The following is a 23,453-nucleotide window of genomic DNA, read 5'->3' as shown; positions in this document are numbered from 1 at the left end:
GCTGTGAGTATTCAGGGGGGATGAAATGCACAGAAGGTGGAAGGGCGGGTTTTCTCATAGAGCTGGGGCTCCCTAGTGTGCCCCTACTTGCATGCTGGGAATTGAACCCAGAGCCTCACACGTGCCAGCGAAGCACTCTACCACTGCACCATGTCCCCAGCTCCGTCGTGTCATCTGTATTTTTTTCTTTCACCCTTTTCTAAACCCTTCCCACATTTGAGCACTGTTTTCGTTTACACCTATGATCTTCAAGCCAGTCTTCCCCCTTTTCCCCATTAATGTGAAGTTGGAGGATAGAGAGCAAAAGAAGGGAACTATCAGGCACCCACTTGTTCTCCTGTCCCTTAAGGACAGTGAGCAACGGCCTCTTTGTCAAGCACACTGGGCAATTAAGACTGACTCAGGAATTCCACCCTCTTTCCCATTGATGTAGGGAAAAAGTTAAGCCAAAGTGCTGTAGAGTCCTGCGCATACTGTGTTTTCCTGGGAGCTGTCAAGCGCTGGGTGTCTTTCCTACTTGTCTGGAGTCCTGGCTGCTCCAGCACGCCTGGGCCAGCGTGTGAGGAGGCAGGCCTGGGTGCAGCATCCTCAGCTGGTCTCATTCGCTCTCCCCCTTCCCAGCAAGACCCCTGCTCTTCGGCATGCATCCCTCCCCCGTCGACACACTTAACTCACAGGCTGGGGAAGAGTTTGGGATGCCCTCCCTGCCTCCTCGCTCTGCCAAGGCCGTTGAATTAAGCAGGCCATTTCCTCTCACTTTGTTTCTCTGTAAATTTCCCAACCATATGGTCTGAGGAGAGTTCTTGGATTATAAATAAACACCACTGATCATAAATCTCATGGGTTCTCTTTTTCCTTCCAATGGGAATAAACAGAAATTATAGGTTTGTAGCTTTAAAAATGTGTTGGGGTGGAAGATAATGTCTCTTTCTGTGTGTGTATAAATATGTTTCTTCCATTTTTCCTTGCGCTGAATCCCTTTTTGCTTGGAGTCATCTCTCTGGCCAGATTCCACTTAATTTTCATTGCTGCCATTTTCCAACCTGGAGGTAAACTGTTGCTTTAGGCAACATGATTATAGCCACATGGGCCTGTCCAGATTGCACTGACCAGATGGGTTTGGTGCATCTTTCTCCCTCTGGAGATGTCAGTTTCCTCTTCACAGGAGGCATGCTATTCCCTGGTCTTGTGGCAAAGGAAATTAAGTAGTAGATTGTTTCCTATTCCTGTCTGGAAGAAGCCTGACTTGGGCACCGTGCATATAGGAGCTGCAGTGCTCAGCTCTTTGGGTAAGTGCACTTTGGCTGTCCTTAAGCTGCAGATCTGTTAAGGCATGAAGAATCACAATATTTGGCAGTCCTTCTGCTTGATGTACTGCCACAAAAGCTACAGAAAGCCAGGCGAGCATCCCAGCCACCAAGGACAAGTGGCTGACGGGATAAAAAAGCCTTGGGACTGGAATGGTTAGGGCAAGAGGCATCCTGAGGATGGCATAGCTTCAAGTGTGAGTGCAGATTTTGGTCTCAGAGGGGAGCTAAATGTTGGTGCTGCTAGGCTAGTCAGAGCAGCTGTGATTCCAAGAGGCCGTGGGAACCCACTGTAGGGAAGAAACAGGTAAATGGAGCTAAGGGCAGGGGTCAGTACACCGCAGCCCATGGGCCAAGTGTAGACTAGCTCCTGTCTTTGCTTTTCCTGCAAGCTAAGAGCAGTTCTCATATTTAGGTGGTTGAACATAGCAAAAGAGTACTATATTGAAATAGCTGAAGAATCAGACGGATTCAAAGTTCAGGGTGCATGAGTCAAGTATTACCGGCACTCAGCCATCCCGGTTTGCTTACATACCGTTCATGGCTGCTTTGGTAATAAAGTGTCAGAAATGAGCTGCAGAGACGCAGACTATGTGTCGCGTAAAGACTAAAATATCTGTGATTTGCCCCATGCAGAAAGCGTTTACCCTGCCCTGGCACAGGGCAGCAGAGATTTACAATTAGGGTGGTGGGGGTCAAGCTGAGGGAGGTGATAACACTAGGCTATAAGGTCAAGTGCACGGGCATCACTTTGCGGGGTGCTGCCCACACAGGGAGGCCCAGGAGGGACCGGTCAGTTTACCGCTGTGTGAGGCTGAGTTCCCGAGACAGAGCCTGGTTGGATGCTCAGGAAACCCAGTCCCTCCATCCAGGGCAAATGACGACCGCGTTTGTGAGCCTTCACCCGCTTAAGTGTATCCACGGGACTGAAAGCTGGCTCAAGGAAAGAACCTGAAAGTGATGGATGCCGCTTCCACGCCTGGCCCGAACGCGTCCCACGTCATCTTCCTGCTCACTCATTTTCCCACCCCCAAGTCTCATGAGATTCCTCAGATCTGGATTGGAGGAGGACCCCTACAGGAAAGGACCTGGCTCTCCGAGGCCGTCCACAGAGCAGAGGCGCTGTGGCTCCCCTGCCCATCTGGCCCTTACTGGACTATGTGCTGAGAATAAGCCAAGGCGATGGATGCTAGGTCACTGACACGGTGCTGGCGGTAGCTTCTGCCGTAAACTGCCTCTGTGAAATGCACAGAGCCTCTGAAATGCGCATCCAGCCTCCTCCACCTGTGTTCACCTTGTTCTCCATCCAGCATGACTGCTTTCTATTCTCAAGGTGTACTGTGATTTTCTAGCGTCTAGCATAGCACCCTTCACACCATAGACACTCCCTAAACATCCGTTGATTGATTTCTGGGTTAAAGACCAGAGCAGCAGCTTCCTATAAAATGTAAGCATGTTTTATATGAGACAGACCTGATATTTCAGAGGAAGTGTGCATTTGGGTGTGATTTCTTTACTATGGGTTCCAGTATATAGCTCTTAAATAGAGAGTTCAGCTTAGCAGGTACATTAAAACTAACAGATTTACACCTACCGTTTCTGGGAGAATCCTGCTGTGTAGCAGGGAAGTTCTGCCACACGGTGCTCTGGACGTGTTCAGAGAGTACTGTGGGAAAGCCCTGCCCAGGACAGAGGGTCTCAGACCGGGCTCCCTGAGCCAGCACTGAAGGTCAAGGGCCCGAAGAAATAGAGCATCCGTGTCAGGTTTTTTCATCCGTATTCAGGTTCTTAATATAGAAACTGCCTAACTTCTCCCGGTTTCAGAAAGCCTCCCCTAACTCTTCCTTTATGCTCTTGCACCTCTGATGAATTGCATGGCCAGTGTTGATAACCCAGAAAATGACAACTACTTAGCTTTCTGCTGTTGCCACAAAGTAGGTCAGGAGACGGAGGGGAAGGGAAGTGCACTCCTGGACGCAGCCTGTGTGGCGGTGGACAGCTGCAGTGGCCCGAAGTTGCTTTCCTCCAGCCATCAAGTATCTTGGATACCTTGCCGTCCTCCTAACGCTAACTTCTGTGGTGACGGTACATGGTATGTGCCAGGGGTCACGTGCCCAGCCTTCAGTTCACCCGTTCTCTTTACCCATCTGTCAGCTGCTGTGAGTGCCGTTTCCTCCTGCAGTCGTCACTGCTGTCCCGTCTCCAGATGACCGACAGCTCTGGCTGACGGGGTCTGAAGCCCAGGCGCCTTGCTTGCGGAGGGACAGGTGCATGGGGGATGCCCGCCGAGTGTCCGTGGACTGGCCGTCTGCGAAGCCTTGCCCTTGCCTGTCTCCTTCCCCGTCCTGTCTCCCTCTCTCCTTTTGGGTTTGGTCTGAGCACACTCCCTCGAGAATGTTTCAGCTTGCCTATTCTAGTGTTCTAGACTTGGGTTCTGGTTTTAGGGAACCCAGCCCAGGACCTACCTATCTACCTTCCTCCCTTCTTCCTTCCCTCCCTCCCTCCCTCCCTCCCTTTCTCCCTTCTTCCCTCCCTCCTTTCCATCCTCCTTCCCTCTCTCCCTTCCTCCTTTCTCTCTCTCTCTTTCCTTTTTTGTCCCCAAAGTCAGTTTATAATAGCTACGGAGATGTCAGCTCTGCTCTTTTTCAGGGTGACACTGTTCTCGTAGGCACTCGGGCTTGGAATCTTTCAGCATCTAACTTAGTTGCCTGATCTTTTCCTTCGGCTCTGCCCACGTCTGAGAACAGTTGGTGCCTCTTTGTCTCCTTTTCCTTTCTTTCTTGATTTTCTTTTCTTTCTTTTGGTGGAGCTGGGAATTGAACCCAGGGCCTCACACCTCCTAGGCCAGCACTAGACCACTGAGCTTCACCCTAAGCCCAGTTTATTTATTGTTGAGGCAGAGATTCACCTGAGCTGCCTGAGCTGGCCTTGGATTTGCATCCTCCTCCCTCAGCCCCCTGAGTAGCTTGGATTACGGGCATGTTCCACCCTGCCTGGCCCTCTCTCATTTCTCACAAGCTTACTGTCAACGCAGGCTGCTGAGAGGGGTTCCTGACAAATCTCTAGCTCTGGGAAGATGTGCCTCACTGAACACTGTATACGTGGCAGATAGACTGTTGTTCTGAAGCGGGCTTCTTCAGGAAGGTTTGGGGTCCTCATTTCCTAGAAGATACGCTCGCCTTGTAAGTGGACGTCACAGACCTCCACAGAGTCAGACTCTGCTTTTCCCAACTTATTCCCTCTCAGTTCTTCCCAATTCCCTTAATTATTTTCATGTCCTGGGTTTTGGACAAACTTCTTTCTGTTGGCCTCCCAAAACATACTTGCCCTTCTCCTTGAAACCCACCTCCTTATTTTCTTCCTTTTCTCTGAGCTTTTTGATTGCAGATAGATTTTTGTTTTTTGTTTTTTGTTTTTTGTTTTTTTTTTTCGGTACTGGGAATCGAACTCATGACCTTGCGCTTGCTAGGCAGGCGCTGTGCCACTGAGCTAAATCCCCAGCCCCGATTGCAGATAGATGTTGTCAGCGCCTTCATCATTGCCCCTGCTGACAGCGTCCCTTGTTATCATCACCGTGTCAGTAATAGGTACCATTTCATAGGAGCCAATAACGTGTTTAATGCTATGATAGATGCTTTGTGTGAACTTCCTCCTTGAATTCTGCAGCAACCCCTTGAGGTAGGTGTGTGTAGTTCAGTTCATTTTGCTTATTTGGTAGATGAGGAAACTGAAAGAGGCTAAGTAACCTGCTGCTAAGGGGTAGGACCAAGCTTTGAAACTGTCTCTGAGGTTGAAGGTTGTGCACCTCACCCCTCTGCTAGCCCATTGCGTTTGGCCTAGTTGCTTCCTGTGCATTTCTCTCTTATGCATTTATTTAATTCAAAATAGTCACCCTGCAGTGGACCAGGGAATAAGCACTAGGGATGCAGCGGGTTGCTTGTCCCTGCAGACTTTTTTGTACTAATATTCTCGAGCCCCTTTCCCAATTGCTGTCTACCCCCCTTCCAAGACTCTTACCTCCAGCTCGACCATAAGAGGACTGTGCCAGCATTCACCAGTGTGCTATGCCATCCTGCCCACTGTTTGTGGTGGCCCAGGTCTGGGGTTTTTAATAATGAGCGTTAGCTGTAGGCTTTCAGGACTCACTCCTATTTTGCCTTCTCTCTATCTGGTGAGAGATGTTCAGGTCTTCTTGTAACCCCATGATTTTCTCTTAGTTCCACTGCTGCTCACATTAGGGGTTTGCAGGCTGGCCAGCCTGTGGCCAGCTGTGTGCTCGTTTAGAGACATTCCCCTAGCTTAGACAGCTTTTGTAGGACCTCAGTGGTCTCTCAGTGGTGACAGATCTGCACCCTTGGAGCACAGATCTGTATTTTGGAAGCAGTCAGAAACCATTTGAAGCTTGCTCAGATGCACAGAATGTTAGAGATGGCAGGAGCTTTTGAGGTCATTGATTCTAACTCTCTCATTTTACAGAGGAGGAGAGTAATCAAACTGTGAAGTATTGTTTTTATTTGGAAACAGGAGTGTCTGTAACAAGAAGACTCCGGACCTAATAGACCAGAACTTATGAGACTTGCTGAATGCTTAAGTTTGAGCTACTGGAGGTGGTTGATAGGATCCTATTACCGCCCTCCCCTGTGTTTGTTAACTGTCCAAGAGACATTCTGGCTTCTCTCAGCACCTGGCCTTGGCTCATTGAGCACTCCCTCTCCCTAGGAAGCTGACCCTTTCGGGAAACTTGCAGAGTTCCAGGGGCTCTGAGCAGACAGGGCTTGAGGAATGACTGTGTGCATCCAGGAGAGCGGGCGGTGGGGGCTGGGCCCCTGCAGACCCTCTCATGCCTTGGTTGCAAATGTCTTCCAGTAAAAATGGCTCTCCCTCCTTCCCAGCCATACTTTTGAGTGGACCTGTGTAGCCTCTGTGACACTGAGATCCAGGTGTCTGGAATAAAATGTTTTTCTGTGTGACTGATTGCTCAGACTACAAGAAGTGCCCGTCTTCATCTCATTGAGTCATTCTTGTTTTCCAGGGGAGAAGTAAAGAACAGCAGTAAGATAGTTCTAGGAAGGAATAAAATCAGCCAAGTAACTGAGCTGACGGTTGCACTGTGCTTTGTGTGGATTTTTGTAGGTTTTCTCACTGAGTCCTCCTACAGTCCCTGCCTGGTAGCAATGATTATGCCCATGTTAGAGACGGAGAGACTGGGGCCTGGAAAGTTGAGACAATATCCCTGGTGTCATGGTGCTGCTAAGCAGGAGACCGGGACTTCTGTCCTGATGTGGATGCACACGCTGTCCTTTGTAGTGCCTGTACCATCTCCTGAGCAGAAAAGTCAGGGAGCCCCTGTCACGTGATGCTCAGTTGTTGCTTTCAGAAGTGGCTGGGTGCTGAAGGGAGCCTTTGAGCACTGGAATCAGCTGACCTGGGTTCACGCTCCAGCAGTGGCACTTATTCACTTAACCTCTCCAAGTCTCTGTCTCAGCTTTATGACAGAGATGAACTATGTATGTCAGAAGGTCATCCTGAGAATCGAATGAAATAGTGCAAGGGAAAGTGTTTTGGATAAAGCACTATGCAAATATTAGTTACTTAAATGCCAGTGTGATTTAGGGTAGCGGTCTTCCGAGAAACCAATTACTAAGCCCATGCATGTGCCAAAGTCTTGATCCATGACCTCGAAGAACTCAGAGTTTTGGTGGGGACAGAATACTGTGGAAGTCCGAGGGTGCAGAGCAGACGGTGCTGTGGAGATAAGATGCCCCAGGAAAGCAGAGATACCACACCCCTGGAGGATGAGAGTATGAGACAGCCCCGTGCAGGGCTCAGAGTTGAGCTTTGAAGGGTCTAGAGAGGGAGGCTGTTGGGAGTGAGGGGGGATTTGTGAGAACTCTGCAGACTGCGATTTCTAAAAAGCTGCTATAGATTAGAATCCTCTTGGGTCCTGGAGATTATTTGTCATACAGCAGCAGTTCTCAAAGTGTGGGCTAGGAACCCTAGAGGGTCCCTGTGGTGCTTTTCAGGAGATTAATGAATACAGAACTATTTCCTAATAATGACAAAGTGCTATTTGCTCTGTTTACTTGCATTTTTTAAACAAATGTACAGAGGTGTTTACAAAAAGCTACATAACACACGTTCTTATAACAGACTGAGTGCCGAAACAGGTCTCAGAATTAGTTGTCTTTTGTTAAACCAGAGATTAGAGAGGTCTGCACACACAGGAAAGGAAAATGATGCCAATTTTCTCACTAAATTGTTGCTTTTCATCAAATTACGTTGTTTATGTTAGTATATAATAGAGTTGTTATTATTACTTTAAAATAAGTTCAGAAATATGTAGACATTTTGCAGATATAATTTCAAATATGATACATATTGCTAGGTATAATTAATTCTCTTGGGGTTTTTAGTAGCTTTTAAAAGTATGAAAGAGTTCTAAATCCTAAAAGTTTGGAACATGTATTCTGATATAAAGACATAGCTAAAGTCTCACAGACTCCTACAATGTGTTGGTACCAAATATAGATCCATTTGTATCTGAAGACATCTATGTCCAAGAAGTTCAAAATGATAAAACCCAGTGTTGTGGATTGGGAGATACTTTTGCAAGGGGAAACAATATAATACAGGACATATATTTATAAGATTATTTATAATAGTCACCCAAAGAATGATATATCAGAAAGTGCAGGAAATCTGTCCACACACTATAAACCAAGAAATCTAGCCAAGGACCTGGATCCTGTGATAATGTGCTAGATGAGTCCAGCTGAAGACCTACAGCTCATAACAGTGCCTCCCACGAATCCAACTGGAGGCTCAGAGCCCATAACAATATCTCATGTGCTGCGAAGGCCCAAAGGACAGTGGTGGAATCTAGAAAGTCTGTTCCAGTGGGATGAAAGATCTGTGCTAGCAGGCTGAGGGACCTGCAGTGGAGTCAGGAAGCAATGCCAAAGTAAGAACCAGAGCTCCCCCAGAAGGTACAACAGCCATCCTCAGTAACAGTGAGGCCCTGAGCTTCTCCACTGGTGAAGACAGCTGAGTTCCCATCAGGAAAGCCAATGCAGCAAGCTTTTTCAGGAGACTGAGCAGTGCTCCTTCTTCCCTGCTGGAGCCAGGAGGCAATGCTCAGAGTGAGGACCAAGCTCCCCCAAAGTGAACCAAAGCTATTCTCAGTGACAACCAGGCCCCGAGCTACTTGGAGGATGAAAACAGCCAAGTTCATCAGGAAAGCCAGCATGAAAAGTTTCTCCAACAGAACCAACAACTCCTTATAGCTTCCACCAGCTCCCAATAGCATTTCTCAGCTCCCAACAGCCTAACTTCTTCTCCAGGTCTGCCTCTTATGCTGCTGGCAAGTCTTCAGGTGGGCTTCACACACCCAGCACCACACTTTCTCAGTTCAGCTGGGGGTTACAAGTTGACCACCAGTGGTCAATCCACCACAGCAAGTGTGCAGTGAGACTAGTACTCGTACACGCTCTCCATGCAGGCAAGTTTGTAACAAAAGTCTGAATGATAGTTGTTATCCTTTGAACTAGTAACTGCACTTACATAATCTGCTCCAAGAAACAAATAAAGACACATATAGAGATTTATATGCCACTATGCACATTCAGTTTATTTTATGTAGGAATTTTGCCAGAAACTGACCAACTGGCTAGTGAAGATAGTTAAAGAAAATTATGATACAGTCGTACATTGGAACGTTGTAAGGTTTTAAAAACACTATTCTTAAAAAGCACTGAGGGGCGTGAGTAGTGTTTGTAGTATTATCTTAAGGGAAAAGTAGGGCTTTTTTTACTTTTTACAAAATACCACAGATTAAAGTAAAAGATACAAGAAAATGTTAACTGAGTTTTCTTTGGATGGCGTGGTTATAGTTGACATCTGTGCTGTATGTTATCTTTTCTGAAATGTATTCTGACTGTAAGTTTTTAGTACTTTTGTCTTTCACAATGGCCCCAGAATCTGAGGGCAGTGGCACACCTGTCATCCCAGCACACAGAGAGGCTGAGACAGGAAAACGGTAAGTTTAAGCCCAGGCTGGGCAGTTTAGCAACCTAGTCAGACCCTACCTCAAAATAAAAATTGCAGAAGGATGGGAGAAGTGGAGAGGCCCAGTGTGAAGGCTCTGGGTTCGATCCCCAAAAGCAGAAAAAAAAGAAGAGCTTGCATGACATTCCTTTTATCCAAGGCCAGTGGACTCCCTCCTGGCCAGCCCAGGTCATGTATGTGCTTTCTTTTGATTTTGTAGGGGACATCTGTCTATGAGACACAGCAATGGTTTGAGGAATACTAAGACTTCAAGATAAACCCAACCTTCAGCCAATTGCTTTTGTTTCCTTGGCCTTTCAAGGGAAAGCTCTAAGGAGCTGGGTTTGTCTCTCACGCTTTATAGCTCTGTTGTGTTGTTGGGAACATTCAGTGTGTGGAACATAGGTCCGGGCGGGCAAGTGTTTATTTAAATGATGCGGTGTAGCTGACAATGCAGAGGGCGCAGCAGTCACTCAAGAATCCGTTTAACAATGGGAAGTGAAACTCAGATTTCAGGTCCCCAGGAGATGGGATGACACAGCACTGGACCTTCAAGGCAGGGAGCCTCAGTCCACGCCTCGGTGCTTGAGAACTGCTGCTTCTGCCCTCCCAGGATGGCGATGGCAGGAGCTGGAAAACCTTTATCTATTTTCCGCTACGTGGCCAGTAGGATCCCACTCCCACAGTCTGGCACAGGCTTAGTTGTCTGTGCCTCCCAGTGAGTGTTTTTTACACTCAAAAAGGAACCTGTCTGCGCCAATGCTTTCAGTTCCTGGGCTGCATTTTCTCAGTTTGAATATCGACCTTCTGTGGCATTGTTAGGCATGTTAAAGGTGTTCAAAGTGACATCCACGACGGCCCCTTGACCTCAGAGGACTTACTCTGAAGAAAGAAACCTGCTGTGCAAAAAGTTAAATAATGGCCCAGCACAGCAGCAGAAGAGATTATGTCCCCAGAGAGCAGACACATCCCCTCTGATCAAGACACATGCTCCAAACTGGGGACAGTGGCGAGCGGATGAGACTGCAAGGAGGAGGACTTACAGACAGAGATACTGTCCTCTCTCCGGGGCCGAGTGCTCTGGGCAGGGGAGACTCAACTTGATAAAGTAATTAAAGACAGCAGCAAGCACCCTCTGTGCATGAGGAGTCATGCTTATCACAGAGAAGGAAAAGATTTAAAAACGAATGAAGCAAGGGATTTGAGTTCTGAGGGCTTGAGGATATCTGAAGTGCCCCACCCGCAAGCCCTGTCCCTCTGTGTGGTGGTGGAGCTTTCGTCCTGGAAGTTTCTGGCGGAGTACGCACCGGCATAATCATACAGGGTTGCAGGACCCAACTGTGTGTGTGGATTTTAAAGGGAAATGGAGAACGTCCGCCTTCCAGGGATGCCTTGGGGAAGCAGTCCGGCACCCTCTATTCTCAGCCTCGTTACTTTCGTCTCCAGGAAAACAAGGTGAAAACGTGGAGCTCATTTTCCCTAGACTTTACTTTGTAAGCCTTGGCCCCCTGCTGGAGGATGTCCGTGATTCTGTGCAGCACTTCCTCTAGCCTCCCACGGCCTATTCCTAGTTTGCGGATGATGAGACGGGAAGGGGTTGGCAGTACTGTCTACTGGTGGTCATGCCTCTGTACCTCAGCGGATATTTGTCCAGAAATGCTGAGACACTTTCTCCTCCAGCGATGATGCTGTCGGTCTGCCATAGGGTTTTCCAACACCTGACAGTGAGTTTCCTGATTTTAGGGCTATTTAAGCTTCATAAAAATCATACAGGGCAATATTTGTATTCCCATTGAGCAGATGTGAAACATGAGACTTATGCAATTAGCCTGAGTTTCCACAGGCTGGATTGGAAACCAAATCTGCTTGACTGTGAAGTGAAACCTTTTAGGATGATGCTGGTCTGCCTTTCTGAACGCAAATGTTCATCTGTAACAGGATTCCCTTGCAGACGTGTTAATCTACCGCTCTGCATTGTGACTGCTCATTGCCAATGTCTTTATTGCTGTGACTTTTAACTATGTGCGTGTTATCCAGGTACATTTCATTTTCAAAATGTTTCATCGTTACAAACTCGAGTCCCCGTAGCCACCCCTCCCAGTTCCCACCCAGAGGCTCCAGCTTTTGCCAGTTAATTGTGTTTTTCTCTACATTTTATATGCATTTTGTACATGCCTGTAATTAATGAAAATATATTATTTTGTTGTGTCGGCACACACCATGTTTCTTTTTAATAGTTTAATATATTATTATTCAAGAGACTTTTTTAAAAAATGAAGATTAATGTCTTAGGTTTTTCTAGGTCAATTACCTTGACACCTTTCCCCAATGCCTGCCGTAACGCTTGTTCACACAAAACAAAGTAGCAGTGAATTATAGGATATCATGCCTTCTCATACACTGGCTTTTGGTTTTCTTTTTCTGTACAGAACTTCTCGCATTCCTTTACTAGTATGATACAAACAGACCTCTTAGCTGATGGGTTGGGAATTTTTTGACATTTTGAATTCTAGATACAACCTGATACCCTGGCTGTCTGAACTGAGGGTCCTTAGCGTGCTGTGCCCTGGCCACCCAAGGATCGGAACGCTGATGCTGCCCCACATCCCTCCATCCCAAATGAGATTCAGTGATGGTGCTGCTGTTAGGGCCTCATTTTATCTGAGCTAAGCCACGACTCCTGCATGATGCTAGCCTCTGGGCCCAGGCAACCTTTAGTGTTTCGCATTTAGAACCACAGATGGCTCTTCTCCCAGTGTCTAGGGCAGGAGGAAGAGCAGGTGAATTAATTACCTTGTCTCACTGCTCCACTCTTTGCCTGAGAGGTGGACCCCCATGAGCATGTCTTGGCATCAGCCAGCCTGTGGTTTTCCTGAAGCACAGGGTGGGACCGGATCCCATTCAGAGAACGAAGATGTTTAAATTGCTTGCTTTTGGCTTGAGGTCTGGAGTTAGTTGTCTGGCTGGGTATTTGTGGTCAGGATGGGTTTCTGCCATTGCAGAGATGCAGTTGATGTGGCTTTGGGTTCTGGCTGTGAGCTGAGGAGGGACCAGGCAGGCGGGAGCACCAATGGTTTTCTATTTCAGACTCTCAGCACTGTTGGCCTGGAGCTGTGCTGTGGGACTCTTGGCCCTGACCTTGGCACGGGCTATGATTACCACACGCTGCAGCCCCTAATCCCTCGTGGGCTTTGATTTTGGCTTTCCTCTGTGTATTTTAGTGGAATGCATTCTGGGGAGGGGCTGGTAAGTGCTTCCTGAGGCCTGGCGTTTTGAAGGATGATTCTGTCTTGATTCCTAGGGAGCCAGACCGTATTGTACTTTCATGGTGACAACTAGAAACAGTGGCCCATGATCATCTTGTGATTTATTGGGTTTCACAAGCCAAACCCCTGATTAAATGTAAGGAGTATAAATCACAAATAAGAGAACCAGATGATTGTGCTTAAGAATAATACAATTTAAGGTGTTCATAAAATGACAGCTGCAAGCATTTATGGGTCCGTGGCTTTTGACAGATGCTAGGTGAAGTCTCTGTTGAATCTATACAACCACCTTGCTGTCTGAGCTGAGGGGTAGAGACCTGCAGAGTTCACACCGCCAGTACTGGCTCTGAGTATCCTTGCTTTTGTGCAACATTGCCAGGCTTGCTTTTTCAGAGCCATGCTCTGCATTTTCTGAAATTTAAAAAAATCATTTCTCATTTTTTTTCATAAGCAGCTTTTAGGAAGTGCTGAAAGTGCAAAAGCACACAGTTAGGGAATAAACAGGGAGCTCCTAGGTACTGTTGATATAAATGCAGAGGCGGGAGTGGGCTGGAGTTGCAGGAAAATCTTCACAGTGTAATCAGTGTTGGAGCTGGGAGTCAGAAAGGAAAAAGTCTGGGTGTTTGCACCATGGGCGAATGGGAAGTGGGCGGGTGAAGGGGCAGACCATGGAGGCCTTGACAGGCAGACAGGGCAGGCATCTGACCTGTCACGCAGACAGGCAGAGAAGGCTGAGCTAGGTCATCAGATATCCTAGCAGGAATCTGGGGAAATTGTTTTAGAAACAAAATCTGGGTGGGAGCCTGGCTGGGTGGAACATAAGTGTCGTGGGGATACTGTAGCCAGCCAGCTTTGTGGCCCTGAATAGCATACCTCTTGCTTTTGTGAATGGACTCACTATAATGCACTGGTTGTGTTGGATTTGTTTTGAGCCGGAAGGGCAGAGCTGAACAGAGAAGCTCAATGGCTTATGCCAGAGTTACATCCTGATGGCCCCATGATCAACTGAAATATCATAAGTAAAAGTGCATTTAACAGACCAGAAAGCAGGAGATGCAGATGGGGATTGTAAGGGCATGACGGGATGCAAATCACAATGTCCAAACGCCCTGGCGGCACGTGGCTTCCTCGCAGACCTGGTGGCATGTTGCTTCCTCGCAGAAGTGTGTGCTCACTGCTGACTGCTGACTGCTGACACATGGCCAACAAAATCCTGCTCCTGGTGTGGGCTCTACGGAGCACTCAAACTCACATACTGCAAATCAAACCATCGCAAGGCAGGGACCATGGTACCTGTGGCCGAGGTCTGCAAAGTGTAGAATACTTGCTCTTTGGCCCTTTACAGATAACAGTTTGCCAACCTAGGTTTGAACTACTCCTAAGTGGCCAGAGAGGAGAAGCCTGACCTGGGGTAGGTGCTGGGATTAAAAGATCTGTGTTCAGAAAGGAGCGAAACGAAACAAAAGTTGCTGACAAGAAGAGCAATTCTCTGAGCAGCGGTCACTGGCTAATGTTGGGTCCCATCACACAGAAGGGAGCCTGCTGAGTAGGGAAAGAGGCTGAAAGGGGACTTGGGGTCTGAGACTCAAAGCTGTCTTCATTTCACAGAGCTCATGGGCAGAGGAGGAAAGGGACACAGGAGGGGCTGAGGGGCTCAGGTATAAGCAAGCAGAAGCAAGCAGAAGGGGACACCAGGCTAAGGAGAGCTATGTCCACCCCTTTACACAACCTCCGACGGTGCCCAGAGAACTGGCAGAGAGCACTGCAGAGCCTCCTCGCCTCTGGAGGAGGGCGGCAGGGGCGCTAGGCTGTGCTCAGTTCTCGTTGGCTGGCAGTGCTGCCTTGGCAGAAACATTTTCTTTTCTGCTCTTTCACTTTTATTTTTTTTTTTATTTTTTTGGTTTTTCTCCGGTACCGGGAACCGAACTCACGACCTTGCGCTTGCCAGGCAGGCGCTTTTGCCACTGAGCTAAATCCCCAGCTCCTGCTCTTTCACTTTTAAAACAACAGGGCCACCAGCTCCCTGAACCCCGGCAGTTCATGAGAAGCGTGGTGTTTGCTGAGTGAGTGAAGGTGTGTTCTACTTTCACATGTCCTCCGCTGAGATTGCACTGGTGGCGTGGTCCTCCCAGAGCAGCCAGGCACCTGTAGGTCTGGGCCACAATGCACCAGTCTTCGTGGACATTGTGACACCTGTGAGGATGAGGGGAGAGGTCTGTGATGGGGGCATGGGCTCAGCCTGGAGTCAATATCCTCCCCTAGAGTGGCCCAACACACCTCTGGGGAGTAGCGGAGGGCGGTCCCTCTTCTCTCGGGGTACCTGGCAGTGTAGGGTGAGTGATTCAACCTTCCTGGAGAAAATGTTGTCCATACCCAGCAAGGTGGAGGTTGCACACAGAGAAGAACATGACCCAGGGACCTCACAAGGAGATACCGCCCTGAAAATGCTTCTTTCACAAATGCAGAAGAAACCATGCACAGCATGGTTCCATTGCAACATGCCACACACCTGCGCGTGCCCGTGCAAACACACACACACACACACACACACACACACCAGTGAGGTAGAGCTGGAGTAACGTGGGCTCTGTGGCTGCACACATGCTCACGTGCTGCTCTCCACGTCAGCCGTGTGCCCAAGCAACTGCAAACACAGAGGCAGAGGGTTAGCTTGTGGTGGGAGCCGGGTGCACGTGTCAGTGTACTGAGCGCTTCCGTTTTATAAAAGCACTGTCAAAATTTGGGAGGATGGGTTTACCTACAGTGAGTTGAACCTGTCTCCTCTGAGTGACCCCTGCCATGGCCCATGTATGCAGCTGCAAGGTCGAAGATGGTTTGCTTTGGTGTTGGAGCAAGTTCTGGGGCACAGCTGTCTTTGGCCACGAGGCTGAGACCTCTGTGCTATCTGCTCCTCTCCTCAGGCTAAGCGGGCCTACAGAATGCTGTAGGCAAGGCGTGTGCGGCGTCCATGCTGAAAGGACAGTCGAGGGAACCTAGGATTCCACGGGCCTCCTGGCTGCCGGAGGGGTCTTCAGGGTTGGACTGAACGAGCAGACCGCTGGAGGCCGGAGGGGGAAGAGATGCAGCGAGCATCCTTTGTTGGGAAGTCCCTGTTCTCAGCAGTCACTTCTGGAGAAGAGCAAAGGCGGTGCTAATCTGGCTTGTGAGAGAGACTGTGTGTGGTGCTAAGCACGCTGCCTTTGATGACAGTTATTTCGATTCTAGAAGGAAGTTTGTTACGATATCAGTCATGCAGGGAGCCCTGAGAATTTAGCTCTTAGAAGATACTTGCTTTAGATAGTGTGGGGAGAGTCACTAGCTGGAACACAGCCCAGCACTGTGTTGTTGAGATAATAAAGTTGAAGGTTTATGAGGGGCCTTGTGATTTTCTGAGGTAAACATTTCATACTATAGAATGGGACTGGGCAAAGCTTCTCTTCTTCACCAAATTCGGTCAGTCTCTTCTGAGCTCTTTTTAACTAGGTTCTAACCTGGGGCATATTCTCATGAGCCCAATTTTAGTAAAAATACTAAGTTTAGCCTGAATTCCTTAGCTTGGCTGTATGATCAAAGTCTTCATCCTCCACTGTTCCCCGGGTAATATCTGAGCACCCTAGTCTGCATTCTGCAGAAATTCTATTGGGTGAGTTTAGCAAAGAGTTATCCTAGACCCTCAGGAATTTTCTATCCACTGACGCCCTACCCTTCTCCTTGGTTATAAATTCCTGCTTTTCTTTGTATTTGGAGCTAAGCCAAATCTCTCTTCTACTACAAACCCCACTGTGATAGTATTTGCACTTATTGTAGATGTTTGAACAAAGTCTGGCTTAACATTTTAATAGGAACCAGAATAATTTTTTCCATCACAGGCTTAGAGAAGTGGCTTCTCCTGGGTAACACTTGGAGTATATCAGTGAGACTTCAACCTCTGTGTTCTTTTCTCACACCATGCTCTATCTATGCTATAAGGAATGTAGAACCCAGACATAATTCATTCTACCAAATACTTTTATTTGGGTTAATAAAAGAATGCATGGGCAGTCTAGAGATCATGGTTTGTCTCTTGCGCTGCACCAGGGAACATAGTTGCTCAGTGTGATGGGTCAAGTGGTCATTTCCTCTTCATCCTAGAGTGAGCAAAGTGCAGATCCTTCCTTGGCATGAGATACTCAGCGATCTGTGCAATGATGATGGTGTCCACGGCACCACAAGTGATTTCTAGGAATGGCTATGTGCTGAGTTGTCACTGAACCTTAGCAGGTGGTTAAAAACCGCAGAGTATGTTTGGATCCACTCACACATTCATGCATTCATCCACTCTCACAAATAAAGGCAAAGTAAGACAACACCAAAATGGTTCACAAACTTGATTCTTTCCATGGTTCTGGCTACAAACCGAGTTGGATGAGAACCAAATCAAATTCAGTGGTTGGGTTCAATGTTGAGCTCATGGGGAAATTTGATTCAATTCTCGCCCAGTTTGGTTTGCAACCAGGATCGTGGACAGAACTGAGTTCATAAACCAGAGTACCACTGTACCTGGACTTTTTTTTACCAGGCACGACACAAGGCATTCCTACTATATAGCTAATGCTTCTTGTTTGTAAGGAGTATCAGTCAAGAAAGAGGTCCAAATCAAGGCATACTGATGATGAAGACAGGATGATTGGTAATAGAATATGTCCAAAGGTGGCAGGAGAAACAAATGGGATTGTGATTAATTATTCCCTGTAAGCAAGTTTTAAGGATGATCGCATTAGAGTTAGGTGTTGAAAGTTGGAGGGAAGTTTACCAAGAAGAAAGGATGGCTGGCTTGATAATGGGAATGATGCACACAGAAGCGGCGAGCAACCAAAATGCAGGACACGTTTAGGAACATTTCGTGAGGCTTGTGAGAGAGGAGCAGAAGAGCAAGTGGCTGGAAATGGGTCCTGTAAAGGAGACTGAAGCTGGATTTTACAACACTGAGCTTGGAAAATGGAGCTTGGGGACAGTGTGCTGGTAGTGGGTGATCACTGGCCCGGGAGTGCGGGGGACAGGTCCCGGCGAATGAGATGCAAGCTGGAGATAGCAGTGTGGAGGATCGGGGAGGGAAGGAGAAGAACATCAAAGAACATTGGTCACAGAAAATACTGTGTGAGCCACACAGTGGCATAGGAATGGGGAGGACATCAGGGATCCGAGTTATTTAGGAGACAGAATTAGGAAAACTTGGAGGCTGAGCTGGTTTTTAGTGGTAAAGGCAAAGAGAAATATTGGACATGCTTCTTAGAGCTCTGTGCTTGAGGTGGACAGGACACTTGTAAGAAGCCAGCCTCTTGGGGGACTGACTATTAAAGTTAGTATAACTGATGCCCACGTGGGCAGTAGCCTAGGGAGGGATTTGAAATACTGACATTTACTTAGTCAGTAATGTGTGAAATGTATATGATGTGTAAGGACCTCTTCCACACCTTTTTCTTACTTTTTAATATTTCAGTTTATTGCATCCTGTGAGTAGGTTATATTTTTGCATCCTCACAAATGCTTGTGAGATTAAATTAGCTCCGTTTTTCATATACGAAGTATGCAGCTTCAGCAGGTTGAGTAACTTGCACATGGTCATGCAATGAGAAAGCTGCAGATCTAGGAAAGAAACAGAGATTTTGCCATGCCCAAAGTTTACGTTCTGTGAGCTTTGTCCTTATCAAGGCGCTGTCACAGATCAGATAAGAAGAGGCATATATGCTGGCCCTTGGATGCAGAAGGATGAGGGGGCAAAGTGTTCTTGTGCACAGCAGAGGTGAATAGTGCTCTGAGAAAAGGCTAGTGAATGAAGCCTTATCGGAGAATCTGAGGGTGACCGTCATGGAGCCCGAGGCAGGCAGTGTGCTAGGTTGACTAGGATGGGCAAACCCTTATAAGTCGTTGCATATTTGTGCCACTGACTTTGCAAGGTAAGCTCTGGGCCAACACAGGATCGGATTACAGTTTGGAGATAAATTAAGGCTAAAAAAGATGCCGTGGCAGCTGGTTTTGGATACAAAACCAAAGCCAGGCACAGAGTTAGCGCTTTGGACTGAGATCAAGACAGAGTGCAAAACAAGGTGCACTGACAGTGGAGCAAACGCGCTGGCCTCTGTGCACTTCCTGCGCCTGAGCTGGAGAAGTGTCCCAGCTGAGGCCAAGGAAGGACATGGAGGAAGGTGGTGGACGCCGATGACGGGTGGGGGAGTGGGACCAGGTGGAAGATTGGATGACCCCACTACTCTCAATCCGCTCTCTGGCCCTTCTTGTCCTCTGCTGCTGAGGAAGGGCAGGGTGGAGAGGAAGGCGCCATGGGGTGACCTGCCTCTGCTCTCTAAGCTGTTAATTGAGGTCAGTGTGCAGGAAATTAGGCTCAGACGAGGAGCAGGTATCCAGGAGGAAAACGGGAAGGATGAACCACAGAAGCCTTTCCGAGCCACTGGCTTTCAGCCTGGGCACACCACTGCCCCTGTGTAAAGCATCAAACCCTTTGTCCGGAGTGACCTTGTTGGGCCATTAGACCCCACAAGTCCTTGGGCCTTCCTGCCCTGTTGAGAGTCCCGTTGCTTCGGGCTTAGTGAAAGGGATATGATGTTGGTTGAAGTCTAGGAACGGTCCGGCATCCTCTCATTGTCCTCCACCTTAAGCTCCTGCACAGAGGCCGGGCAGTGGGAACTTGGCCCCCTGTTGAGCACCTTACAGAGAGCCCCACGGGAGACAGGCAGTCTGCAGCAGCTGGGGTTACTGCGCAACTTCACAAAGGGCAAGAAAGTAGGTCTCTGAGAAAGGCCATGAGTGAAGAGGAGCAAGTTTAGGTGGTAAGCAGATGCGTCGGTCTAATTGCTCCTCTCAAATTAATGAGGCTTTTTATCTCTGAAGAACACTTTCAAGCACTCATTTGATTTGGGAACAAAGACGCAGGACTGGGGAGCATGACTCCCTTTAAACATCATCCCTTGCTCAATAAAAACAATCTCTTCCTTTTTCTTTCTTTTGTTCTCTTTCTTCTTACTGCAGGTCAACAGATTACGGCACCACCTATGAAAAGCTGAATGACAAAGTGGGTTTGAAGACTGTTCTCAGTTACCTCTACGTCAATCCCACCAACCAAAGGAAGGTAAGAGGCAGGGTAGTTGCCCTGAGCACCCCTGCTGGGTAGGAGCACTGCTGAGAACCAAGTTACGAAAAAAAAAAAAAAAACAATTCACAGAATTAGTTATAGAGCACCTGGTTTATATGCTGGGAACTTCACACACACTGTTGGTAATTTTTTAATGCTGAGAACTGAACCCAGAGAGCTATACCTCCAACCGTTTTTAAGATTTTTAATTTGAGACAGGATCTGGCTAAACTCCCCAGACTGGCCTCAGATTTGCAATCTTCCCACTTCACCTTCTCAGCTAGTTGGGATTACAGGCACATACCACTGCGCCTGGCAGTTGATAGTAATAATAGTGATGACAACAGTAGCAGCAACCCTACCAGTAAAATTATCTGGCTATGGAAACGGTTCCTCTAGACCAGGAATGGTGCTGAGTGCTTCACCTGTCTTACCTCGTTCATGTACACAGTGAATCTATGGGTTAGAGATTATTCTTGTCACACTTTACAGGTAAAGAAACTGAAGCTCAGATAAATTAAGTAATCTTCTAACTTGAAGCAGGCAGTGGGTGTGTAGCAGATTTAGAACTAAGCATGAGTGTGCTGTCCTTCAGAGCTGGGTCTTTCTGAAGCCCTCTTCTTACTGGTCTAGTTTGGGAGAGCCTCTTGCTCACATGGAGCACTTTTCCTGCCTCAGCTGCTTCTTCTGCTTCTCCTTCTTCGTACCTGTGAGAGCCCCACGGGAGGAGGAAAGCATATTAGGCTCAGACCTTGGGCATGGAGGCCTACTTCAAAGAGGAGCCCTACATTCAGTAGAGCGATGGGTGGTTTCAGAAAATAAATTCTGTAGTACAGTACTGGACTCAGGAAGATGTAATCTTTCCCCAGCTAGGAAAGCTCTTCTGTTCAAACACTTAGGCACACCTGCACCATAATGACCATATGCAAAGTCATTTTCGTATTTCCAGAAGGCTGGAAATGCAGCTTGCATTCAGCGGGGTCTTGCAAACCCTTGTTTCAACCAGGCAGGCTGAGGAGAGCACCTCCTTCCACTGGGCAGAACCCCCAATCTTTGATTCTGACGTGATAGGGTCCAAGCTGTGGCTGAGAATGATTGTTTATGCTGTTCTATGCGGAATAGTTTTGACTCCAACCCTTTGCATCATGACACACAGCTTTGTCTTCTATGTCTTTCCTCTGATGACCCGAAATACACTCAAGCAAGGGAACAAGCTGGCTTGCTGGTCCCTGACTGAGCATTGGTGATCTATAGTTCAGAGGTCCAGCCCACTCCAGGGGTTTCCAGACACCGAGACAGTACTCAATATTCAAGTACCAAATCCTTCATAGGCAAGATGGCTGATCTTATACCTGTTATTGTTTCAGCTGAGTGTTTTCTGTTTGTTTTATCCCAAAATTTTGGCATGTTCATATGTTTCAGCGTTGTTATTTGAACTGTTGAATGTTAGAGCTAGAAGAGATAATAGAGTTCATCTACTCCAGTGCCGATTAGCAGGTTTTGCACTGCAGTCCTTTTGCAGATGTGATTGAAGTTCTAGACTTTTTCTCTAGAAATGGTCCTGTGGCATAAACAAATTTCTACACATCTTGAGGGGTTTGTGAATACCCCAAATCCCAACCATGGATGTAAGACATCCATGGAGTCCTGGATTAGAATCATTCATTTTTAATAACAACCTCATTTTACAGTTGAGAATCCTGAATCCTAAAAGCCCACATAGCCAGGCAGAAAAAGGACCCAGAATTGGAACCCACAACTCTTGATTGTCAGTGCAGATGGATTTGCATCAACCCGTTCTTTTCACCCTTTCCTCCCGCACAGTTGTAGCCCAGGGGTTTGAGACTGCTGCATGATCAGGAATGTTATGGCTGTGTCTAGATGTCCCCCCAAAGCCTCATGCGGTTATAAGTGGGGCTTTTTCAGAGGTGGCTGAGTCTAGAGCGTGTGACTGATTCACGGTGCACTGCTAAGATTAAGGGTGCTGGGATTAATGGTGAGTGATTACTAAATCAGTCCAGTGATTGGTTTGGCACCAACCTAATCCCAGTAGCCTGGATACAATATAAGGGACAGGAAGAGGCTTGTCTTGTCCCTTGCTTGCTTTGCTACCTTCTGCCCACTGTAACCTGTTTCTCCTGTGCAACTCTGTCTGCCATGACCCTTTCTTTGGAGCCTGCCAATGATGGACTGAAACCTCCACAAACTGTGAGCTAAATAAACCTTTCCTCCTTAACTTTGGGTGTTTGGTATTTTGTCTCAGTGATGAGAGAACTGAAACAAGGAATTAAAGTTTGGTCCATGTCCATAAGGGGCACACAAGATAATTGAATCAAGTATGCAGTGATGAGTATCCTTCCTCCACTCATCTCCCTTCACTGAGGAGCAGCTGAGGCCCACAAACAAGTGTCCCACCCCAGGTACTGAGGGCATTAGTGACTGTTGGTCTCCTGACTCCCAGCTTAGTGTTTTTCTAATGCCCTCAGGGTGACTTTGGGGTCTGGTAGAATCACAGTGAGTATATGCATGTTGGGAGGAGCAGGAACTGGGCATATTGTACAGGAAGGGTACCCATCAGCACTCGGCTCTCTCTTATCAGGACCATAGCAAGACTGGTTACATTTCGTGCAGATCAGCATCTTTGCAGTGCTTTTTCTCAGTGGCACATGAAGGATCCCACCTGTTCCTGTCCATTTTGGTCTTCTCTGTCACATGTGTTGCTGTTGGAAACTGTCCTCCTGAGGTTTTGTTTCATATTTTGCTGTTTTCCTTTACTTCTGAGTGTGAACTCTCCTTAGCACAACTTAGAAGTTCTTAGGCATAAGGGAGACAGAAGGCAAGTTTAGGCAGGTACTCAGGGTTGGAAAAAAGGTAGAGCTGGGGTTTGGAGATCATCAGCATAGAAATGACACCCCAGTTTGTCTTTCTCAAAGGTGACATCCATGCCAGGGGCTCTCTGGAGCAATTTCCCACAGGGATTATTGCTCATAAACAAACTAGTTCTATTTTGTCTCATTGGAAAAGCATCACCAAAGAACACTTAACTACCCCCCTCAGAGGCACTGACATCAGAAAGCAAAAGGCATGTTTTTTTCTCACTGGGATTGGAGAAAGACAAATGACAGTCTGGTGTCACAGATTTATTTATTTTTAAAATTTTTTAATGCTACATGTTTAGAATGCATAATGATCACACTCATCCTGGTGAGCTGGTATATAACATGTACATAACACATCTTTTTTTTACTTTAAAGAGAGTAGTAAATGAGAAACAAACAAACAAAAAACAGAACAGTAGCAGCATACCAGTATCACGAACATAAACAGATCAAAGCAAGAACCTTCAAAGTGATACAGGGTCTCAGGACAAAATAATACAAATCAACAGTGGTTGTTACATTACATATCACTATCCTCAACTACATTGCTCAGATTACCAGATGCAAGAATGAAAGATTGCTCAAGCCATTAAAGAGAATAAGAAAATAATTCTTAGATAAAACATTAGAGATAATACAGAGTTTCACTAGACAAGATGGTAGGAGTTCACCTACTTCCATTGCATATTGTCACCTTCAAATCAGTTGCTCAGACCACCAGACACAAGCATGCAAAGTCGATCAGAACATAAAAAATTGTAATCATTAACTATTCATTGCAATACACCATCAGACATCAGCAATACATTGTTGCAGCTATTCATATCTATCT

The 23,453-nt window shown here is 47.1% G+C and overlaps 1 protein-coding gene across 1 annotated transcript in view; it reads left to right on the top strand.

The window, feature by feature from the left end:
• Positions 1 to 23,453, top strand: part of Sorcs3 (sortilin-related VPS10 domain containing receptor 3) — a gene marked incomplete at its 5' end in the record, with an annotated part of 574,832 nt that overhangs the window by 223,628 nt on the left and 327,751 nt on the right. The window contains one exon of the mRNA XM_005403919.1: positions 19,640 to 19,739. Within this exon, the coding sequence (XP_005403976.1) occupies positions 19,640 to 19,739 (100 nt within the window). The remainder of the gene's footprint in view (positions 1 to 19,639; positions 19,740 to 23,453) is intronic.

The sequence above is a fragment of the Chinchilla lanigera genome, unplaced genomic scaffold (assembly GCF_000276665.1).
Source record: "Chinchilla lanigera isolate Chin_1 unplaced genomic scaffold, ChiLan1.0 scaffold00084, whole genome shotgun sequence".
Taxonomy (NCBI): domain Eukaryota; kingdom Metazoa; phylum Chordata; class Mammalia; order Rodentia; family Chinchillidae; genus Chinchilla; species Chinchilla lanigera.
Note: the sequence above shows the minus strand (reverse complement) of the source record. Positions and strands in the feature narration are given on the sequence as shown.